Source organism: Notechis scutatus, chromosome 5 (genome assembly GCF_049901735.1).
Source record: "Notechis scutatus isolate UNSWTSFEM ecotype Mainland chromosome 5, rNotScu1.2, whole genome shotgun sequence".
In the NCBI taxonomy this organism is placed as follows: domain Eukaryota; kingdom Metazoa; phylum Chordata; class Lepidosauria; order Squamata; family Elapidae; genus Notechis; species Notechis scutatus.
In genome coordinates this window covers 25,283,074-25,306,096 of record NC_142013.1, presented here as the reverse complement: position 1 = coordinate 25,306,096, position 23,023 = coordinate 25,283,074, and the positions used below count along the sequence as shown (strand labels likewise).

The 23,023-nt window shown below is 34.3% G+C and overlaps 1 protein-coding gene across 8 annotated transcripts in view; it reads right to left on the bottom strand.

The window, feature by feature from the left end:
* Window positions 1–23,023, bottom strand: part of NBEA (neurobeachin) — a 355,903-nt gene that overhangs the window by 309,857 nt on the left and 23,023 nt on the right. For all 8 annotated transcript variants that reach the window (XM_087966360.1, XM_087966362.1, XM_087966361.1 and 5 more), the window contains exons 3-10: window positions 21,919–22,019; window positions 20,676–20,771; window positions 20,093–20,214; window positions 16,553–16,679; window positions 16,083–16,202; window positions 14,822–14,968; window positions 13,413–13,610; window positions 12,818–12,951 (exon numbers count right to left, since the gene is read on the bottom strand). In XM_087966360.1, coding sequence (XP_087822486.1) covers window positions 12,818–12,951; window positions 13,413–13,610; window positions 14,822–14,968; window positions 16,083–16,202; window positions 16,553–16,679; window positions 20,093–20,214; window positions 20,676–20,771; window positions 21,919–22,019 — 1,045 coding nt within the window. The remainder of the gene's footprint in view (window positions 1–12,817; window positions 12,952–13,412; window positions 13,611–14,821; window positions 14,969–16,082; window positions 16,203–16,552; window positions 16,680–20,092; window positions 20,215–20,675; window positions 20,772–21,918; window positions 22,020–23,023) is intronic.

The following is a 23,023-nucleotide window of genomic DNA, read 5'->3' as shown; positions in this document are numbered from 1 at the left end:
TTAAACTAAACAAACATTAGATTGTTCATCCACACCCACTGGCAGGATAACTATCATTGTACAGCAGTAAACTTCCTAATTATTGCATGTTGCAAATGAAGCCAAGGTTAGCTTTCTATGTTGTTGCTAAAAAGTTAGCTTTCAACATCAGAGGATACACCTTAAATGTTTAATTCCAACAGACTTTTCCACTTATCTTTCAACTGAAAAAAATCACAAATGGATAAAGAATAAATGAATCATAGGCACTTGAAGAGATCTAGAGGTCCTTGTTTCTGAACATATGAAAAGCTATGATCAAATGCAATTCTGAATTAACTTTCTTAGAAACAGTAAACAAAACTTCAATCACTGATCCCATATTTTGTAGCTATTATCTACAGCACTAAATTATATACATGTATGTATGTATGTATGTATGTATGTATCAGTTACATTTTATATTTTTTACTAAATTCAGAATTACATTTCTTAATTACATTTTTTTGTGAACAGCAATTTACAAAAATTAAATATACTAATATAGTGTTTCCTAATATCTTTTTTTTATCCAATTTATATGTTCATATACCACAGCTTAGTATCAAAATAAATATCCTTATATTGTACTAATTATTTTTTCTAGCTCAGTGTCATACTGCCTGACATACTCTAGAATTTTTATTGACAAATCCAAATGCCCCCAGGAGAGGTTAGAGATTTGATCTGGATCTTCACATGAACAATATGTCATAGTATGTCATTAATATGTGGGGGGGTTTTTATTTAAAATCCATATGTGAAAGCTCTACCTTGTCAATATCTAACCTGAAATCTAAGACCCATATGTCAAAGTGCCAATCCTACAAAAATACATACATAAATAACTATTATTTATTTACAAATATTTATATCCAACTATTCAATTTTAAGAATTCTTAGTACAGCTTAATATTTGACATTGTGGTCAGGGGAAAAGGTTAGTTTGCATTGAACATCAAATTTATTCCAAGATGTACTCCATGAATATCTTTATAAAAAGTCATAATTGAACAGAGGGGGAGTAACATTTATAAACAACTTACCAGGAACTAAACTGCATTGGACTGGTACAGGATTCACATTAAACTTGCAAAAGTCTGTGCATTGCCATAAAAATCTCTCCACTGTTGCCTATTTCCAACTCCCCTAGATATAAAGGCAAATATAAAGGATACTTCAGGCCATTCCTAGATCTCCACTATACCATGTCTCACCTTAGTATACAACAGTATGTGTCCATAAGATACACAATGCAATGGCCAATACTACTGAAGTTTATCTGTAACAGAGATGGATCAACCCAATTGTCCACCTATGACTGAATTTCCCAAGTTTTAGAATCTCAGAAAAACATGGATCTTCTCTGTCCTCTCTATTAACCAACTTTATTCTTGAGAAGCAGAGAAGATCATGAGGAGCAAAGACTGCTAAACAGAAGATTGTAATTTCCATCTAAAATTGGAAACTCTTAAGCATATTCAGCATTATCAAAAGCTAAAAATAAGCTTAGGTCACCGTTCTTTTCTGCCACCAATTTTCATTCTGTCTAGCTACAGAAGCAGAGAATTGGCAGGAAAACATGCCTGTATCTACTTAAGTATCATTAGCCCTAAATACTGAAATTAAACTCAGCAACAATGGAGGTAAGGACTAGAATGTTTGTCATTTCCATTCTAAATAAAACAAGTTTTATGATAAAACACCATTCCTTGGTTAAATGATCTGTACATTTATAATAGCATTGTTAATAATGCTAGTCATAAGGAAATGAGGATAAAAATGAAACTTCCCAAAGTTTTCAACAGAAGACACTTTAGAATTAACATATAAAAATACATTCCGTGCTCACCATGCTTTGTTATTCTAAATAAATTGCTTTTCTGATATTTTAAGTCCCATCAAGAACTGATGACAGTCTTAAAATTATATATAGTCAGCACTGAATACTCTGAGATAGATCTGTAGAATTTCATCCACTTCTAGGTAATGTATTTCATTTATATTATAAAACATTACTTTGTTAACTAAGATGAAGTGTTATAAGTGGAAACTCAAATAAGTGACTGGGTCTTATTTATAGAGCACTAAGAACCTACCCAGTCATTTGCAGTCAATTCAGCATTCGTTCAACACAGGCCAGCATAGTCCTCCTAGGCATTCACAAAAAGGGCAAATGGCCATTTCAGCTGTCACAATCTGTTTGAATTCTGCCAGACGCTATTTATCAATGCCATTCAACCTATTTCTTAACACAGAGTCACAATGGGATGGCGGCATATAAATTTTATAAATAAATAATAATAATACTGCTATGGGCAAAAATTGAATACATTTGAAAAGATAGATACTTCTGATATACAATAGGAATGATTAAAAATTATACCAGAGTAGACAACCTTTGCCCTGTTCGGTCATTGTTCCTTACTTAAACAACAACTGCAACAACAACAACAAAAACAACAAAAACAATAAAAAGAATTACCATGGATGGGCAGAAAAAGCAGTAGGAATAGGATTGACTTTCTGCTGGCTTTCCCATTCAGTTTCCTTCTGGGAAACTGTCAGAGAGCATTGGAAACCAACTTTCCTTTCCCCCCTCCCTGTCATTAACACAATTGAGATAGTCCAGAAATATTTCACAAAAAGAGTTCTCCGCTCCTCTACTCATTGCAGACTACCTTATGCTACCAGACTTGAAACTCTAGACCTAGAAAACCTAGAACTACGCTGCCTTCTGTCCAATCTAAATATAGTATATAAAATCATACATTGCAATGTCCTACCTGCAAATGAATACTTCAGCTTCAATCATAACAATACAAGAGCATACAATAGATACAAACTCAAGGTTAACCGCACCAAACTTAATTGCAGAAAATACTACTTCAGCAACAGAGTGGTCAATGTTTGGAATACTCTATCTGACTCTGTGGTTTCTTCCCCAAACCCCAAAAACTTTAACCTTAGATTGTCTACTATTGACCTCACCCCCTTCCTAAGAGGCCTGTAGGGCGTGCATAAGCACACCAATCGTGCCTACGTCTCTGTCCTATTGTTTATTTTTATTTTTCTTATAAGTATCCATCTCATGTATTCAAAACTATGTATATACTGAGTATAAGCCTTTTCAGCCCATTTTGTTGAAACCCTCGCTTATACCGGTCAATTCTGAAAAAAAATGGTGTGGAGTCGCGCCTCCGCGCAGCGACTCCCAACAGCCACCGGGAAGGGAAAGGCAAAAGCGCTTGCCTTTCGCGCGGACTGCGCGCGCGGGTGACTCCTGACTCAGGGGCCTCCGATCTCCTGCCTCCGCTGTCATCATCATCTTCTTCTTTGGGTTAGTGAATCAATTAAACCTTTCATGATAGTGAGATCGTTTCCAAATTAATTATTTTTATTTTTGAAATTTACCAGTAGCTGCTGCATTTCCCACCTGCATACTCGAGTCAATAAGTTTTCCCAGTTTTTGTGTAAATTAGGTGCCTCGGCTTATATTGGTCGACTTATACTCGAGTATATACGTATGTTTATTCTTATACCTGTATCTTGTAAGCGATTGACAAATCAAATAAATAAATAAATAAAATAAATAAACATTATCCTTTTCCCTCCATCTCTCCCTTCAATTCTTGTCGGCTTCCCCTTTTACTTTGCTTATGGGAAACTGGCAGTGAGAAAGTCAACAAAAAAATTCTAATTCCAAGGCAAGCAGACAGGTGAGCGGCAGCTGCTGTGTAGGGGAGGGCAGAGGGTATGCAACAGATGTAGCAAAGGTTGGGGAAGAAGTAACAGTGGCAAATGTGGGTCAAAGAGGATCCATTGGAATGCCTGAGAAGTACAATATGAGTCAAGAAGGGAACACAGAGGCAGTGTAGTTGAGAAATATGTTTAGGTATCATGGGTGTGGGTGTGGGTGTGAGAGAGAAGTGTCATGTAGATCATGAAGGAGGTCTGGGAATCCTTGACAGTTTGCAAGAGGTATTGCGAAGGTCAGGGACAGCATGTGAGGAGATGTGCATCAGAAAGGGTGCATGAGGATGCAACATATGTCAGGGTAGGCACATGGGAATTCTTTCTTCATGTTCCTCCTTTCTTTCTTATTTCTCCCTCCCTCCCTCCTTTCCTTCTTTCCCTCCTTCTTTCCTTCCTTCCTTCCTATTTCTCCCTTCCTCCTGCCGTCCTCCATCTCCTTCCCCTTCCCCTTCCCTTCCTACTAGGAAAGTAAGTGGCTGCTGCTGGGTTGGGAAAGGAACAAGGGATTATGAGAGTGGTTGGGAAACTGCCATTGAGCATTTAAAATTAATGGGACTGCAGCAGCAGCCTTACTTTAGCAGCAGCCTGAAGCAGGCACAACTTTCACAAATTTTATCCCCTTAGGATTTGTAATCATAGATTTTGGAATAATTATATAAGTTAGTCCATTTGAAGTACCTTAGTTCAAAAACGTTTGCCCTATGATTCACTGTTTCAACCAAATAAATAGGAAGTAGTAGATAGGAAGATACACAAGTCTGAGAGGCATATTTATCAACAGATTTAATCAAGAAATGAGGTGGTAAATCCAGATTTCATTGCTGTTTTCCTGATTCACTACCAGTTTCCTATGCAGAGGGAACCCAGAACTTTCATCTTCTTTGGATTTACTTGTCTCAGAGCCAGGTAGCAAGTTCAAAGTCAGAGATTATAAGAATATATCCCAAATAATCTGGATGTCACTCACTTGCCTACCCATTATTATGGAATATGGAGATATAATCCAAAAATTAACTGAAAAAAACCTTCATAAAATTGTTTGTACATAAAAAAGGTAATTATTAAAGAGCCGTGGTGACACTGTGGTTAGAATGCAGTACTGCAGGCTACTTCTGCTGACTGCCAGCTCCTGCAATTTGCAGTTCAAATCTCACCAGGCTCAAAGTTGACTCAGCCTTCCATCCTTCCACAGTCAGTAAAATGAGGACCCAGATTGTTGGGGGCAATAGGCTGACTCTGTAAATCGCTTAGAGAGGGCTGGAAAGGACTGCAAAGCGGTATATAAGTCTAAGTGCTATTGCTATTTATATGGCTTTTTAAATTCTCTTTGGTTGTTTCTAATGTTATTTAAATGGCTGTTGCTTAATCTTTTCTGACAAAAATTCTTACTTGAAAAAATAAAAATTTGGGAACAGAAATAAAAGTAAGAGGTTGCCACTGCTTACCTCCAACTGGAATTATTCAAAGTGGAATAATTTTAAAAAGCACACAATTAATCTTATTTTATTCCATTTAACAATATGGCTTGATGTGTTTCTGAAATTCATTATATCTGTTCAATAAATTGAATATTTCAGTAGAAAAATGTTCAATACATCACATTATAAAATACACTCTAAATCAGAAGTCTCCAAACTTGACAACTTTAAGACTTGTGGACTTCAACTCCCAGAATTCCTCAGCCAGAGTTGAAGTCCACAAGTCTTAAAGTTGCCAAGTTTGAGGACCCCTGCTCTAAATAATGATAACCATGAATACAGAATCTAGTTCAAGAACTAATGTGAAACAATGTTCTCTGGTAATTCTTCTGAAAACATGCATTTTAAATACTTTAGACAGCTTCTAATAAAGCTCCTCGCATCCCTGACTGACCTGATATTTACTGTATCACCAAGATCTAGCTGGCACAGAGGAAAGTTTTACCCTCTTTGAAAAGTTCCCATTCAGGTTTTGGATGAAACATCAGCATATAGAATCACAGAATTGCTTTAAGGGAAAAGAGTAAGAGCTGCTCCCAAGGCAACAGTCATATAAAAAGGGACTGTCTTCAGGGCAAGAATGCAACATGAATAAACTTGGGAAAATTCCTCCCTAATTCAATAAAGATAAAGAGAGGGAAGGAGAAAGTGTTTTCATGCTTGCAGGATTCTATCCCTATATAGGTTTACAATAAAAGAATTGCTGTCTTACATGGCACTGGTTTCCTAGTCTGATCGTTCTTCCAGGATTGACATAGGTGAAACCCCAGGACTGGCTGTTCTCATCTAAAATACTCTTAAAGCCTCTCTAGAGGTGTTGTCTGCAGATTACTAGATAGGAGAACTTATTTGTAATATTGGGCTCCAGCAATCATTTGGGATTGTTGCCTAGTGTGGGAAACAATTATTAAAAAGCTAAACTAAGACCATTTTAGAAGGAAAGTTAGTACTTTGTCATTAAACACAAGTGAGAAAGTCATATAGGCAAATAAAGAATTGGGGGAAACTGTTACGCTCCTGGCAACAGAGATAAAGTGTACCAATTAGAACAACGAGAAATCACATTGAGAAAATACAACCTCAAGATTTTAAGAATTAGGCATGCACAAACTGGTTGTTTATATCAAACTATAGGGCCCTGGCTGCGCTGAACACTCAATAATCTTGCCTTCTCAGTTAAATAAATTTTTGAACTCTGAATTATAGTATCTGACCATTTTGCTCTGAGAAAGGAACAAACCAAAGTGAAAAAAATTATCCCAACAGTAGAAATTTCCTTGTCAAATCATTGGATTTTGTTTTTGTGTTAGGGAAGCGGTGATATGATTTGATTTTGAGGCACCTACCATCACTCCATTTCCATGGACTAATTATTCTGATTGCCTTGAAATGCTCTAGATCTGCTTTCCGCTACAAGGCCGATTCTATTGATATGCCCGAGAGGACTGATGACACCAGATGGGTTTTTACAGGGTGGTTGGGTTAGTTCCTGAAGGTTCAGGTACACAATTTGACTACACTCTTGGTTACCATCTGAAATGAGTCAGCAATTCAGACTTGGATTTGATTGCTTCTCTTTGTTCATGGAGTTCACGGCTGCTCTTGATTTACAGAAAAGCTTCAAGTGATGAAATGACAGAAAAGATGCCTACAGTGCTGATGAAATTGACAAAGAGTGACTTAACTAGGCTGGACAACTAGGTCACGTCTTCATCCTTTCATCTTAGGGAACATGTTTGAGAAGGGGTTGCACTGCTAAAGAAGCTGGTTACAGTCTGATTTTAGAGTATAGGGCTGAAGCAACATTCATTGAAGTTGTGGATGACCTCTGGCAAGGGAAACATTGGGAATGGTGTATCATTCTTGATCAGTTGTGCCTTTCTAATAGCATCAATCATGGTATGCTTTTGGACTGGCTCAGGGGATTGGGACTAGGGGAAGTATTTTGTGATGTCCCTCATAGTTCTGTTGTCTCCACACTCCTATTCAAAGTGGAATCCACAAGGTCATTAGGCAAAATGGGTCCAGTATCACCAGTATGCTGTGATCCCAATTGTATATTTTTCCTTAGGCCATCCAAGTGATGCTGTTGGGATTCATTTCTGGAGGTCATAGGGTTTTGAAGATTTAGTAGTTTGGGGTTTCAAAGTTCTCTGGATTCAGAGATTTTCCATATTTAGTTCTTGATTGAGCACTAGACAAAGCTAACATAATTTGGAGGTCTTTCTGACTTTGAAGCTACTGTTCAAGAAATAGGTAACAGACATTGTCAGGAGGACTTTTGCACAAATCTGTCTTGTTTACCAACTGAGCCTTTTCTGGATCAAGAGATCTTGCTCACCATTATCCAGGCATTGATAATATCCTATATGGATTAATGCAATATGCTCCACATGAAGCTTACTTCGAAAAATACTCAGAAGCTGTGACTTGTCCACAAATGCAATGGCATGGGCTGTTATAGGTACATCTCATTGGATCCATCACACATGGTGTACACGTTACACCAGTGCTCTATGAGCTATATTGGTGTCCAGGTCCAATTCAGGGTGTTGATTACCACATATAAAGCATTTCAAGGGCTTTATAATCCTCCAAGGACAGGGTTGGTTGCAGTTTTGTCCAGCCCACTAATCCAGAAGTTCAGGGATGCTCCTGGTCCCATTTATTAAGCAGTACTTTCTGGCATAACCAGAGAAGTGTGCCTTAGATGTCATCCTTTGTAACATAAATCTCTGCCCCCAAAAAACTATTTTATAAATTATTCAGGACCTGGATATTCCTCTGGGCATGGGACCTGTAGATTGGATGAAGCTACGGTATTTTCTGATATAATTGGATTATAACATTTGAGTTGTATTGTCTTACTGTTGTTTGCTTTGTCTATATTGCTTTGGTTTTTGTTCTTGTGTTCACTATCCAGAGTCATGATTACCAGGTGGGTGGCTATATAAATTGATTAAATGGATAAATAAAGTTACAAAGAAAGCAGTATTTTTGTGTATTTCAATTCAAGCCATTTAAGGCACTAAAAGATAAGAAGCAGGAGCTAAAATTAGGGTCATAAATTTAAAAAAAGGAATCAATGTATTTCTTTAAGAGATGAGGTACTGTGGTTCATTTAGTTAGATTACTGGGAATTATAGCAGACAAGTTCTGAACTGAACAAATAGAGGCATCTTCAAGGGCAGCCTTATATATAATGCATTATAGTAATCCAATCAGGAGGTTACCAGAGCATGGTTCATGAAAGCTGAGATATACCTACCCAAGAATGCTTACAGTTGCTGAACTAACTTAAGCTGAAAAATATATCTACTTTCTTCTGCCAAGGCTATTACCTTCAGTAATAATGTTGAATCAATCTTATTATTATAAACCATGTGAAAATGAATAAACAACAGTCTCCCAAACATAACTCAAAGCACCTTTATCATGTCAGAAATTGCTTTTAGAATCTTAGACAATACCTAGTATTTTATAATCCAGATAATTGTGCAAGAATTGCAACACTTTCCTTCATAGCAATGGCACGGGAAATAGAGCTGGATATTAGCAATGTAGCAGTGACATATCTCTTAAATTCTCAAACGCTTCAGCCATAGAAACAGAATTTCATTTAGTCCAACAACCTTAATTCAGTCATGATTCCATTAAAACTCTTCCCATGTACTTTGATATAATGCTCACTCTATTGATACAGAATGTGTAAATGGATGGGTGGATAAAAGGATAGAGAGATCGATAAACAGATGGATATAGGAAATATTTGATTTTATTTTGTAAAATTAAAAATTCAAATTATAGATTCAAACATAAAATGTTTTTGCTTTGTTTTGTTTTGTTTTTGGCATTAGAAAGCAACTTGGAAAAATCTTATTTGCTTCAATATATATTTTCGATCCCAGTGCTTTCCAGCCAAACATAAATATATTTCAGTGACATCTTCAAATTACAGGGAGTACTAGAAAACATTAGACAAAATCTGATCTGACAAACTATTTCAGACTTCTGCAACAATAAATTTCCTATTACACAGATTACTTGAGATATCCAGTTAATTTCAGTGAAATAGTTCTAAGCTCTTTAAAATATGAACATGTTCATAAATGAAAAGGAAATAGTATTCAAATATTCAAATCCAATCTATAACCTGACAATGTATGCTATCTGAAGTTTCCATCATCCATTCAAATGAATATTCATATACTGTACATAGTATCATAGTAATCCATTCTTGAGAAATAATTATTTTTATAAATATTTAGTTTATTCAAGGAAAGTTAAATTCAAAACATCAAAGTATTAAAAAAGAAAAGAAAAAAACACAAGAAAAGGTGTCTTAAAAAAAGAAAAAGTGTCTTAAAGAAAGACTAACATCCTTCCTAGTTGGATGTTGATTAATATAACATGACGATATTAATTCCCATCCCTTACAAAGCAGGCCAAAAGAATTTTAAACTACTCAACTACTAAATCTGTTTACAAATTGTTAGCCTGTCATCTACATACTATATCAGTAACAAAATAGTTAACAGGAAAAATAAGAAGAATAGTATATAAAATACAATATATAAGAATACTAAAAATTATTAATAATAATTTGAGAAATAATAATGTAAGAAAGACAAGATTGAAATTCCAAAACCTCAGCAACTTCTACATGGAATCATCTTTAAAAGTGTAAAGTCTCCTGCCAGAGAAACAAAAGGTCAATGTATCTATACCAAATAGCCGTTCATGTCCACTCTGTCTGAGTGATCAAAAAAGCTAATTTGAAATACAAAGTAAAGCAACCCAAACCAGAGACTTTTCAATGCTATTGTGTTTCTGGGACATTCTTTTCTCCCTCTTGAAATCAATTTCCCCACAAATCTTCTTCCATGTGTGTATGAGTGAGTGAGTGTATGTGTGCTGCACCATGTGTGTGATGCACTTTACAATCTCTCTAGCACATATCTGCCCAAATAACAAGTCATGTACATATATCACATAGCAAGAGCCCAACTATAGCAGCAATGCTCATTCCCTGTAAAAGAATTGTGACTGGTCAACATTCCCATTTTTAAAAAGCAAATAAAAATTCCTGACAGTTCAATATTCCACTGTAACGACTATCTTTTCTTACAATCAAAGCCAAAATGGATATGGAAGTATACTGCCTGGCAACCAGATTGTAAAGAAATATCTCTGTCACAAACTTGCTGAAACATTTAGATTGAGTACATTGTTGTCTCTGATTACATCATGCCTGGGTTCATTCCTGAGGTATATAGATTGTCCATAAGACAATCCATGAGCATTTAAGACCTGAATTTTCACTCATGAGGATGAGACTGATATGGGGAGACTTCTTGTTTGCAGGGAAAATTTAACTGTAATGCCAGGTCTTTTTGTTTTTTATTTTTACTGTAGATAGGTAATGGTTTTATTTTGGGATTTTGAGCTTCCCAGAATATAGTTCAAGATGGGCAGCTGTCTAAATCCTTTAAATAAATAAACAGGCACATCCTTCAACATTTGTTATTAAGAGGTATTTTCATGATTTCGAACGTAGAACTTTAGGTACAAATGTAGAATGAATGCTCAGGTGATAACTTGATCTACTCTAGAAATTTTCTATTTTATAAGAGCCCAACTAACTATGTATGTTCACTTTTCCTAGGAAATGCATACTTGAAAAATAATTGTGAAGATATGTTTTGGACTTTATATACAATCTTTCATTAAAGCACACCACTTTTTATGGATCTCTGCATAGAAGTCTGAAAAAAGATGGGGTGCTTTAATTAATAGCACTCTTTATTTCATGAACAGTGTGATATTCTTCCCAAACATTTTGAAATATGTATTCCTAACATCTTATTGTACATCTAATGAGGACTACTAAAAAGTAAATTTCAATAGCAATCAGGAGTTATTTATTGAACTTAGAGTGTCTCATTCCAATATAAAATATTTATTTAGTTCAAGTAATATAATTAGATGCTATTAATTACAATGATTTCATTCTACTAATACCAGTTTTCATTTGCTGGCTTTTGAATTTTTATGTTAATTGTCATTTAAAGCTATGAAGAGCAAACTTCCCAAACATTGCTTCAGCATATCATAAATGTTTACTCAAGCAATTCACATAATAGCAGTTAATTTAGTTTACTAAGAAAAATATCAAAATAAAAATGTGCAATGTAAGCGCTTTAAAAAAATGGGCATTTATTCATAAATATTAAATAATGTACCGTGTTTCTCATATAATAAGGCCGGGTCTTATTTTTTTTTGAGCCCCGAAAAAATGGCTAGGCTGTCTTTTCGGGGTGACTTAATTCCCCCCTTGCATCTTTGGGCGGGCGGGCAGCGACGGCTTGGATGTTGACCTCGGTGTTGGTGGGGCACTTCGTATCGGGGTCAATGCAGGCAGCACCATATCCGGGTATGCAACAAAAGTACTTCCTAATGGCAAGCTCCCCCACTATTCCACCCCATTTCGCATGTTTTAATATAGGCCTTAATTTGTGGGGAGGGGCTTAATTTCATTTCATGCCTATAAAACATGCTGGGACTCCCCTATTGGGGGAGGCTGTATTGTTGGAGAAACAGGGTAGTTAAATTTCTATGAACTATTCACATTTCACTTTGTAACCATTTACGGTAGCAGCAAAAAAGTAAAATCTAATTTGACTCAAGCTTAATTTCCAGTGACTTCGCAATTTATCTGGCAACGATATGGAAGTGAGTTGCCATTTCATTCTTTAATTTATATTATAGCCTAAGCGGTCTACTATTTTATGAATGCTCTACTACTTAAGCAAGGGTGCCAAACTCAAATGCATCGTATGATGTATCGCGACATTTTTTGCCTTTGCAGAGCCAGGGTGGGTATGGCCTGTGCGTGAAGCATCCGGCCCATGGACTGCCAGTTTGGCACCCCTGACTTAAGGACTAATGAAGTTCAATCTTGCTAAGATTTTGAGCCCTTAATAGGTTAGCCAATATTGTCACCTGATGCAGAATCTATTTTTAACAAACACTGACATTTATAGGGAATAGGTTTCGAAATGTCTAATATTAATTCCTTTACTTTTAATTCCATGAGAAACACTTCATTTTTCAGTTTTGATAGCACTGAAAGAAAACAACTTTACTGAAAGATACAGAGTGGGTTCTCACATTATGTAAAGTCTAATATGATTTAGATTTAGATTTAGATTTAGTGTGTAGTCAGCATTATAATATAATGATCATACATCACACCTTAATTTTATTATAACCCATATACTGTGTGGGTGAATAAACCATGGTTCGTCAAACTATTGTGAAATGTGGTTATGAGCAAAAATTTTGTAATCCAAATATGAAACAAGTGATTTTTTTTAAATTTAAGTTATTTTTATTAAAATATCCATCATATACCATTTATACTACCATTTATATTTTCTCTCATATATCATGAAAAAAATGACAAAACATGGTATGCGAGGGGGGAAAACCACTCAATACATTTATCACATATTATACAAAAGTATGAGAATTTCCAATAATAAGTTTTCCTGACAAATACCTACCAGACAGTTGTTTCCACTTGACTGTCATGAAGTTGTCTATTGTCTAATTGAGCAAAAAGAGGAAAAAGAACTTGGATTCCTCCTATTGAATGAATTGCACTGTGGATAGAATGTGTCACAATCGCTTTCACATCCTGCATTTAAAAAAAGAAGAAGCATTGGGCTCATTCAAGGTCAAATATGTGCTACTCAGTGGGAATATAATCCACCTGAAGTTTATCTTCTTTAGATTCATTTCTTCAAGTTAATTAAGACTGGATTGTTTCTATTCTAACAGTTAACAGAAACTGAAACTGATTTCAGTTGTAATAAATAATTAAGGCTGCCATTTCATCAGTAATACAGGAAATTACCATTACTAAAACCAAGAACATGAATTCACTGTTTATAATAAATAAATTACAGACTAAAGATAATAATCTTAACAGAAAATTCATCAACAGAGGAAACAATTTGTATGGGCTGCATACATCAACAATTTGTAAAAATGATTGTTCAAGGTACATTTAAATTTTAGTAGCTTTCAAATACAGATTTATGTGGCATTCATAGAACAATGAAAAATTGTAAATAATAAATCTATTGTTATACAAACCTGAAGCATAAGCGCATGGGGAGAATGTACAAAAATTGAAGGGTTTTCCTTTGGTGAAGATTCAAGGCATAGTTGAGCATCTGTAGCCTTAGCATTGTAGGTGAAAGCAATACTACTTGCAAGTTTCCCATCATACAGAACTTGCTTATGGTGTTCAGCAAGGTGAATATCACTTTCAGATTTAAATTTGAAAGTACTCTGCAGAAGAAAGGAAGAATGTTAAAGCAGCCAATCACTTCTTATATAACATGGAAGGACAAACAATAATGCCATAATAAATAATCAAGATATGGCCACTTCATTACATATTAATAAAATCAAGCATATTCTTTGCCCTTTGCAAAGACCTAAAACATTCTTACTAAAGAATAACAAAATTTTAAAAAGATATTTTATTTATTGAGATAACAGTTTCAAAAAAGCTAGCTGATTTATAATATGCACTATGAAGGAATATACCATATTTTTTGCTCCCTAAGATGCACCTGACCATAAGAAGCACCTAGGTTTAGAGGAGGAAAACAAGGGAAAAAATGTCAGGCGGAGCCTGCAAGGCCTGCCTATTGACTCCTGCACTGCGGAAAAGAGACAGAATAGGCAAAGACAAAGACAGAAGAGGGTGGGTTCAGCACTGTAAAAGGACCCAGCTGCCATGGCCCACCTGCTATTTACCAAAGGACCAGCACCTATGCAAAGAGATTTCCACCCAATTTGGGGAAAGGGGGTGTGTCTTATGGAGTGAAAAATATGATAGGTACTTAAATTTCTTATATTAACACAAATTATGTAACTGAAAATCTAGTATACTATAAGTTCCCACTATTTTAATAGTATATATTACAAGAATCTCCAAGAAATTGAAAACTATTATATGAATTTGATGCATTTTTGTAAGCAGAGAAAGGCCAAGAAGAACATAGAGTTACTCTCACAGATGCAAATAAGTTAATTGTTGGCAACGAGAAGGCATTCCAACCAATGCCACACCAAATAAAGCATTTGTAAATACTGCCATGAGAATCGCATAACAGATTATATTAGAGTTAGTAGATAAGAGTTTATTTCAATATGTAAGAGTGAATCTTACAACAATATTTCTTTTAAAAGTATTTACAATTTTTTGGGGGGAATGAATATATCATAGAGTCTAATACAATGCAACCTTTTAAAAAATCAATATTCAATTCATTTCCTTTATTATGGCTATTTGTTAGAATTGCTTTAGTATAATGGATTTATATAAATAGACACATACATGCACACAGTATATTTAAAAGCATATTCTATAAAGTAAGAATTATAATTTAAAGTCTATATAAAAAGAGTCAAAACAACACCATCAAGAGAGTTCATTATAATTTAATGCAGCAAGTTTTTTTCCCTAAACTAGAATTATAATAAAATATTACCTTGTATCCAGGTCCTAACTGATGTACAGCAAAAATCTGTGCTGGATTAAGAGCTTCAGTGAATACATACACTGCTCCAAGTTGACCACAGAAAACCCTATTTGCATCAGCAGTTTCAGATGATCCCAAAAAACATTTGTCATAGCTCTGTATAAAAGAAGAACAAGTGAATTAGATAATAAAATACATAGAAAAGCATAGAAAAAGATGCAAGCTATTTTAAATCCACATTCGTTAAAATTTGTGGGTAATGACAATATGAATATGTAACATTAAGGAGAAATACAACCATCCACATCCATAGACTATATTCAAAAAGAAAGTGACACAGATGAAGGCAAAATATTAGAAAATTCTTCGTTAACATTATTAAAATGATCAATCTGTTGGCATATTAGAAGATGAAAGTTTTTGCAATATACTACTTGCACATCATCCAATCTGAAACTGCTATAAAGCTACGACCTCTTATTGTTTGACATTATTAAAAACCAAGAAGTCTGTGAATAAACACTTCAGGGAACTAGCAAAAAGATGTACATTTCACTTTGAGTCTGATCCCCTACTGTCAATACATATATTTATAGATATTATTTGTGAGATTTATGACTCAATCTTTCCAGTGATTTATTTTCTTTAAGCAGTCAAAGCCCTTTTCTCCAAGTTATATAGGAGCAATTTGTGAGCAAAATGAAACTATGTTTTTAAACAATAGCATGGACTGGGAAAATGGTACCCAAGAAGATATTCCTTTCCAAGTGCTGTTGCTTTTAAAAAATAGGAATCCTCTAAGATAGTTTAAAAAATAATAAAATATCACAGGGCTCCAATAATTATGTGTAATTTAACATAGAAAAGAGATAGACCACTAACCAATCTGTTCCCAGCTGTATTATTATTATTTTTTTAAAAAGAGTTCCTGGGACAATCAATCTCCTGTATTTCTTTGTCTGCAGTTTCTAAAAAGGATATATATTTATGAATATTTAAAAACTTGGCTCTTGGATAGGTTGCTGGTGTATCTATTTGATGGATATTGGTTTGTTTGGGCCATAGTCTATCTTTTCTCTGATATGCAAAGTCCTTTTTATTTTGTTTTTTTATTTTATTTGTTAGGCTTTCTAGATACATTTTTGTAATGCCTCCCAGAGTCAGCTTTGAATTGGGATGGCCTTATAAATCAAAAGTTTAAATAAGCAGAAAATAAATAAATACATTTTCTGTATATATTTATAAACATAAGAATCTTTTGAACACATACATCATTTGTATTCACATGCCAAGCCATGTCCCCATAGGATACTAGCTGCCCATTAACGTAACAACGAATTTCACTATTTCTCCAGCGATTGTAGATGTGCACAATGCTGATCATGTACCACTAAAAAGAAAGGCAAAATATATGAAGCATCACGGTTTAACCACTTTTAACAATTACACTGATAACTGAAAATGTAAAAAATTTGCAATCTTTAATAATAAAAATTAAGGAACACAGTGAAAAAATAGGACTAAAATTAAATATTAAGAGATAATATTAATTATTTAATGTATTTAATTAATGGCAACAGGTAGAATATCCATCCTTAGAATTGGCAATGAAGATATTGAAGAGTGAATTTTATATATAATTTGGCCTGCCTCACCACTATAACTTTAATCATAATTATAAAATAAGTTGATATTCTCTGAAAATTCTTACAATTACTAATATAAGCATTTTGTGCTTACCTTGCGAGGCTGAAAATCATACTTCACACAATGTTGAAAACCTTTGCCTTTTGACTTCAATGATGTGACTATTAAACAGTTACCAACAAAATGTGCAGAATAGCCAACCCCTTTGCTGGTGCGAAAACTGAAAATTTAAAAAATATATTTTGAAATGAAACTTTCCAAGAAAATAATTTTTGTTATGTTATGCATCATTATGCATTATTAAATTAATAGAATCAAACTGTTTTTTTAATATTCATATTATTCCCAAGAGAGAAAAAAAATTATTGCATCTTTTCTTAAATCACTACATACGTTTTGCAGTATTTCAAATGCTGCAAATAAATGTTACCTTCACTATGATTTTTAAATTTTGTTTCTGTTAGTATACAAAGATAAAAGAAAAATAAATAGAAAACAAAATATGTTACATATTTGAAAAGCTTTTTTTAAAAAAAAAAATGCAATTTAAACTTGACCATGCAGACTGTTACAATAGACTTTACAACTGTTGCAGTGTCCCCATTATTACATGATCAAGATTTTGCTGTTTTGCAACTGGCAGGTATTTACAGCTGCTTTAGTGCCCCATAATCACCAGTTGCATGCTTAACACCTGACTACCAAGGAGAGTGAATGGAGAAGCCAGCAGTAAGAGGTCATATCATGATTTGCTTAACAATGACAGGTGACTCACTTAACAACCATGGCAGAAATGAATTAATGTGTCGTGGTATATGATATTTTGCTTAACATCGTGTCACTTTGCGATGGAGTTGCTAGTCCCAATTGTGGTCATTAAGAAGGACTACCTGTAATTGATCTAAAACTGTAAATTCAGAGTGTCAATATTGTAGGCTTAAGGACAATAACAAATACAAAAAAAAAACCTTCTTAGTAAAACAAATTGCTTTTATTCCTGCAAAAATAGAATCAGCAGAATATGTTGAGTCATTATAAGTTTTACCAAATCTATGCATAATGGCAACTAAAGATAGTATCTGTGTTGCAGGGATGTTATCAGATATTGAGGTATAATGAGGAAAGTGGGAAAAAGCTTGCAAAATGTCTACCAGCATTCAAAATCACGGTTATAAATATCTCATTAAAGAAAAGTGAAAAAACTGTATTCACAGTAGCATTATAAATGTATTCTAGATTATGTAAGACTAAAAGTCAATATATATATATTTCATACCACTGAATGTGAACTTTGAGCCCCCCTATTTTCATAGATTCCCTAGAATTAAATTCTTAACAAATATAATATAAAAATAGTGAATATCACCCTCCGTATCATAAAGCATAACTCCTTTCAGAAATAATGATTTGTTAGAGCAATTATTACATTAATTATCTATAATGTCCTTAACAGTTGTAATAGTATGTGGGAATGATCATGGGAGACAAGAGAGAGAGACTGTCTCTCGGTACGTAAAAGATTTCTTGACACATAAAAGCAAGACTAACAACAGTAGACATTAACATTATATAACATTGTTCCATAAAGACTGTTACAGACAATTTGTTTTATAACCCCAAAATTACCATTGAATTAACAATTATACATAGCTGACCTGTGGAATGATCTCTCTACCTTTAGTCAGCTGAATATATCTCAAAGTTAAACGACAAAAGAATACTTTGATGGGGACTGTTTATTGTATACTTCCAAGGTAAAAGAGAAGTCCTGCATTTTTCGAGTTATACATAATGAGAATTTTCCAGATGTCAGAAATTAATTACTTATAGACTTCTAGGCAGTAAAAAAAACACCTCAATTATATTCTTTAAAAAATTGTTATTTTTTGATGTGCCCAGTCTTGCCCAGTCTTTCCCATACATTTTTTTTAATTAGGAGAAAGATGAAGCATCATTGCTTTCTTTTGGCCTATCAAGTTGGTGGAGAGAAAGTCTGTGATAGAAATGAGTATCAATGAAAGCAATCCCTAATGAATTCATACAAAGCTGACCCAGTTTGGTGTGGCATATCCACAGGGTATGTGAAAACTATAAAGGACATTGTCTTTACACAAGTCTAATCTATTTAAGGACACAGTGCCAGTCATGCAATGCAGGCTACCATATCTGGGCTATAAAATCCATGCACCAGATAGAAACAAAGAGATCTAGAAAATTCTAATTATTTGCTTCTACTTAAGGGTTGTCTGCATTTTTGCAATCCAGATATTGTAGTCCTAATGCAATACATCTGACTAAAGCAGAATAATGGAATCATGACCGTGTTCCATCACTTTGGGGTACATGTCTGATATTGCAAAAGATGTAACAAAGCATGTAGCTGTCTTCATGATATCAGAATGTTCCTTTTGTCACTGTCACCTTTCCTTATTCCCTATATTTTTGTCATCGTTAAACTCCTTGTTCCAGCAGATGCATCCACACAACAAACTATCTGTCAGAGTATATTCATGAACTGGAATAGCGCATGGTAACAAGGTCAGCCAATGTAATAGGCATAGCAACTAAGTTAGCCAATGAGGACTGTTTGGAAACTGAAACTAGAAGTAGCCTAGGCGTGGCTTGATATTAAGCTCTGCAACTCTGAAGCTATGTTAAGCTCTGAGTCTGTCTATTGAAAGAGAAACTAACTTGCTTGCTTGCTAATTTGCTGAAAACTAGAGCTCTGTTCTGAACCTGTAACATGTCTGCTTGTTTGAGTTGCTCCATGTTGGAAAAATCTACAACTGGTATTGTAAAATTTATTTCATATATTTATAAAAAAGTTAAATGAAGCCTCAGCCATCTGTGTTTACTTTTCTGGCGCTGAATTTATGCTGCAAATACTCTGAACACTGTCTCTTAACATATTGAACATACTGTAATTTTTTTCTAGAAAGCAATACATAGTAAAATGTATGACTATATCTTTTTCCTACTGTCCCATTTCTAAAGCCAAAAGCCAAAGATGTTTACATAATAAAAGAAAACCAGTGCAACTCATTATTTATTACAATCAGACATTTGGAAACTATAAGTGAAGCTGAAGTGTAGAATGTGTCTACTTGTCACATTTTTATTATAATATTGACTCAAATTTAACACCTAGTCCTATGTGATTCATTTCTAAGCCCAATAGTTTATAATGTTGAATATGGAAAGAAATGATCAAATACAAACTATATTTATTCAAAGTCACAATCTTATGTTTACTTAAATGTAATTCTTGCTATGTTTAATATCACTGATTATTAGGAAAGCATACAGCATCCATTTATCACTGCATTATATAAGAATCCTCTATGTTACATTGGAAAAAGGTTACTTATTTAATAGTTTGGTTTATGTTAAGCTTTCCTCCATCAACACACAATATTCTTTCCTACAATTCTTCTTAATAGAACAACCTGTGAGACAAGTTGGACTGGGAGATACTGAGGAAACATACAGAAGACTATAGTATAAAGATTTTCTCTTTTCTTTGGTTATTTCCATCTGGTTCTAACAATATCTGAAAAGTCCTGTTTTCTCTGCTAAAAAAAATTAGCAAGCAATTAATTTAATTAAACACTAAAATGTCACAATGATACTTACCAATAAAGATATGGTTTATCTTTATCTACATTAATATTATTTAATGGATCCATGCGAAACCAAGTGTTAAGCGTAAACCCATTTTGATAAGGCCACTTGGCAATTGGAGGCAATGCAATTGCCTATGGGAAAAAATGAGAAAAAGTTAATTATTATCTTATAAAACTAAAAATGTTTTGCAAAAATACCAAATAGTTAAATAGTAATTTGTAATCTCAGTGCATTGATCCAAGTCATCCCAGCATAATTCATACAAAGATACTAGAATTTGGAAAATAGATGAAAATAAATCTGTCTGGGCTTGGGGTTTTCATTTCTTTCTTTAGCATGGATAATGCACAGTTTCTGAGGGATGATATGAAATATCATTCTGAGGGATGAAATATACACTTAGTAACTGTTTTACCAAGAAAAATCATTTCGAATATCTTTCTCAGATATCAAAGCTCCAAAAGTATTCAAACTAATTCTATATAAGTAAAACAATTAAACATGTATTTTAGGTGGCTTCTAGAAGCATATTTATACATTAGAAGAAGATTTAAGTTTTACTATGATCAATAAATTATTACTTAAAACTTACTGCAGCACTGCATCCTGGAAAGTTGAAAAAAGTATCAGGACCATGCCTCTGTGGCATCTGATTAAGGACTGATAACAGCTTGACTGCATGTCTAGGCTATCAAAAACAAAATTGTACAATTATTTTACTATATTTATTTGATTTGTATCCCACTTCACCTTCAAGAATGAAAGAACACACACAGAACCTCTCCTCAAATTTCCCTCAGAAGAAAGTTATAGGCTTAAAATTACCAATGAATTCCCTCATATATACTGTATGAATCTGGTCTCACCAGTTGTATTTCAACATTACATTCAATACTAGGGTAGGTCTATTGCACAGCTGAATACTGCACCATTTGGCTTAATAGCTGCCACCCTAGCAAGATCGATGCTAAACTAAATGATAAAATGAGGATCATAAGCGGTTGCATAAAATCTACTCCTACTTGCTGGCTCCCCGTCTTGAGTCACATAGCACCACCAGCCCTATAAAGACAGGAGGCCTTAGTGAAGGAATACAACAAAATTATGAGAAACTCACTTCTTCGTGTGCATGCTGATCTTCCTCAGCTATCAATTGGCAGGCTTAAATCCAGGAAACCTGCTCGTACCCGCTCAACAGCTGTCCAACAACTTTGACATCAACTCACAGTGGATAGCCAAATGGGCTGCTGAACTTCCAGATACAGGCAGTTACATAAATCACCCTACACAAAAGGTGCCAGGTTTTGACCTTTCTCGCCAGCATTGGTCAAATCTAAACAGGATCCGTACCCAACATGGTGTCTGTCAGGAATCATTGTTTAAGTGGGGTCTTGTTTCTACCCTTCAGTGTGACGTGGTGCTCCTCAACAAAATATCCATCACATTGTATCCTAATGTCCATCAAGAGCTTACACCGGCTCAATGTTTGATTTTTTAAACATAGACCACCCTGCCCTTAAATAACTGGGTGGACTGGACATTAACATTTGAACTACTCTAAGTCCATGTATTTGCCATTCGCCAAATAAATAAATCAATATTATAACCACTATGCTACTAGTATCTATATTTATAGTTAATGTTCATTTTATTCACTTTACAATGAGATACTGTATATTAGTTTATATATGTAGTTTTCCAAATAGACTAGAAATTTTTTAAAGAAGTCATCAGAAGCTGACTTAAAATTAAAAAATTACTAAATGCTTAATTACACTTAATGTTACACCTTAATTAAACAAGTGATAACTATATTAGCATTAGCCATAGCTTACCCAGATTCCATTTTCACCACGAAGCATGCTGAACAAAAGCTTCAATTCCTTAACAGTAATGCTGTAGCTGGCAAGAACCCCCAACATATCAACGAGAAGATCTTCAAAGAAAAAAAAAATACTCCATTGCTTCCTTAATTTTTTTATATAAATATTTCAAAGTACAAACTGGATTGACTATTAAAAATATTAGTTCTGAATGCTGTTTCCCAGCAATTAAAGACTGTCTTGCAAAATTCAGACGAATAATAATAAGTACAGATTTCTTAGATCTGCCATGACAAAAGCCGAAACCACTTGTGCAATTGAATGGATGGATAAAAAGTTCATATCGTGAGTTTTCCCTTTTTTCATAACAAACTGAACATTTTAGAAAGTTTTGCAATAATGCAAGAAATATTGATCCAGAGAAGAATCTTTATTATTTCAACAGGTTTCTGAAATGATCAGAGATTATTTTGTAATTATACAGAAGCTTTTACCAACCATTAACCTTAACTTGAAGTAAGAATATTGTTTTTTTAATCTTATCTTTTGCAATTATACATTCATTTATGATGGCTAGTTCAGTGACCATACAAAGTTACAACTGTGCTAAATAAGTAGTAATATAACCAATCCTCATAGTTGCTCGCTGTCACACCATCCCTATGATCATATGATCACAATCCAAAACTTTGGCAATCAGCTCACAATTGTGACATCACGGCCTACTATTTTATGCAAATAGTAACTGTAAATTTGCAAGATACATTGCAACTTTAATTATAGCTAATCCTTAATTTACAACCATCCATTTAGCAACTCAAAAAGTGCCTTATGACTAGTCATCACACTTATGACTGCAGCAGCATACCCATGGTCATGAGGCACTTGGCCATTAGCATGTATTTATGAAGGCTGCAGCATCCTGGGGTTGTGTGATTGCCATTTGCAAGCTTCCCAGCAAACAAAGTCACTTGGGGAGTCTGCATTTGCTTAACAACTGCATGGTTCACTTAACATCACTGCAGTGATTTGCTTAGCCATAACAAAAAAAGGTTGCAAAATTGAGTTGACTCACTTAACAATGGCCTTGTTTAGCAAAGGAAATTCTGATCATAAA